The 1156-nt window shown below is 72.3% G+C and overlaps 1 protein-coding gene across 1 annotated transcript; it reads right to left on the bottom strand.

The window, feature by feature from the left end:
- Positions 1–424: 424 nt before the first annotated feature.
- On the bottom strand, positions 425–1079 carry LOC146586016 (alpha-sarcoglycan-like; the record flags this gene model as incomplete). The annotated part of the gene is made up of 3 exons (XM_085321953.1): positions 425–455; positions 566–771; positions 917–1079. Coding segments are annotated over 3 exons (400 nt in total), but the record flags the coding sequence as incomplete, so codon positions are not given.
- Positions 1080–1156: the final 77 nt, after the last annotated feature.

Below are 1156 nucleotides of genomic sequence, written 5' to 3'. Positions count from 1 at the left end.
AGCACCCAGCACCCAGCCCGTGTTAACCATCACCCCCGGACGGGGAAGTGCGGAGGGGCATCGCGGGTGACGACTTGGTGCACGCCGCTTCGGGGAGGATTGGTGCACGTCTGCACCCAGGACCAGCGTTCCCCACCCCAGTGAGACCCCGCAGAGCCTGGCCAGGGTGGGTGGCATGGCGGGGGGGGGCAGTGGGACCCCCCTTGTCACCTCGGGGACCAGCCCTCGTAGCTGACACTGTGCGAAGTAAAACAGCTCTTGTGCTCAAACCCTCGCGCGTCCCTGGTTATTGGCGGTGGCCGAGCCGGGGGGGGGGCAGGAGGAGAAGGGCCTGGCGGGCTCCGCGTGGGGCCGGGGACCCTCCCGTGCCGCTTGGCCCCGGCTCRTCCGCCGCCAGCACGGGCCCCCCTACCAGCCCCGGGACTTACTCGGACGTCTCCATGTCCCTTTTTTGCCTATAAAACCAAGCAGAAAGGGGAAAACCAGCAGACGGTGAGGGAAGGGCCGCCGCACCCGGCGCACAGCAGAAAGCGGGGCTCTTGGAGGGGGGGGTCCCCTGACTCACACTCCCTCCCTGCGGCAGCACATGAGGTGGCCCAGGAGCAGGCAGAGCAGCGCGGCCACCAGCAGCGGCACCAGGATGGTGAGCAGGTAGCCGGCGAGGAAGTCCGCGGCGGGCGAGGCGGTGGGGGGCGCGAAATCGCCGCCCTCCTCCAGCACCCCGGCGCCCTGGGCCGGCCCCGGCGCCGTGGGGCTGGCGGAGACCTCGAGCTGGAAAGGGGCTGGAGGTCGGCAAGGGGGGGGGGGACGGGGCAGCCCCGGTTGGGGCTCCCGGAGAGCGCGGGGAAGAGCGGGGTGGGAAGACGGGGGAGCACGGGCGCCGCACGGCGGCCCGAGGCCGGGGTGAGGGTCTCACCAGGGTGAGGTTGCACCAGTCGATCCTGAACTGCGGCCCGAAGGTGTCGTAGCAGGTGGCGACGGGCTGCTGGCCCAGGCTGCAGCGCAAGCGGCTCTGCGCCGAGGCGGCCGCGGCCAGGCAGCGCGAGAAGGCGCCGCGCGAGCCCACCTTGACGTACACCCTGGAGAAGGGGGGGATGGGGACGGGGACACGCACACAGCGGCGGGCCGGCCGCGCCGCAGACGGGCCCCCGAAGCC

Source organism: Rhea americana, unplaced genomic scaffold (genome assembly GCF_003343005.1).
Source record: "Rhea americana isolate MKP2758 unplaced genomic scaffold, rheAme1 scaffold_733, whole genome shotgun sequence".
Taxonomy (NCBI): Eukaryota; Metazoa; Chordata; class Aves; order Rheiformes; family Rheidae; genus Rhea; species Rhea americana.
Note: the sequence above shows the minus strand (reverse complement) of the source record. Positions and strands in the feature narration are given on the sequence as shown.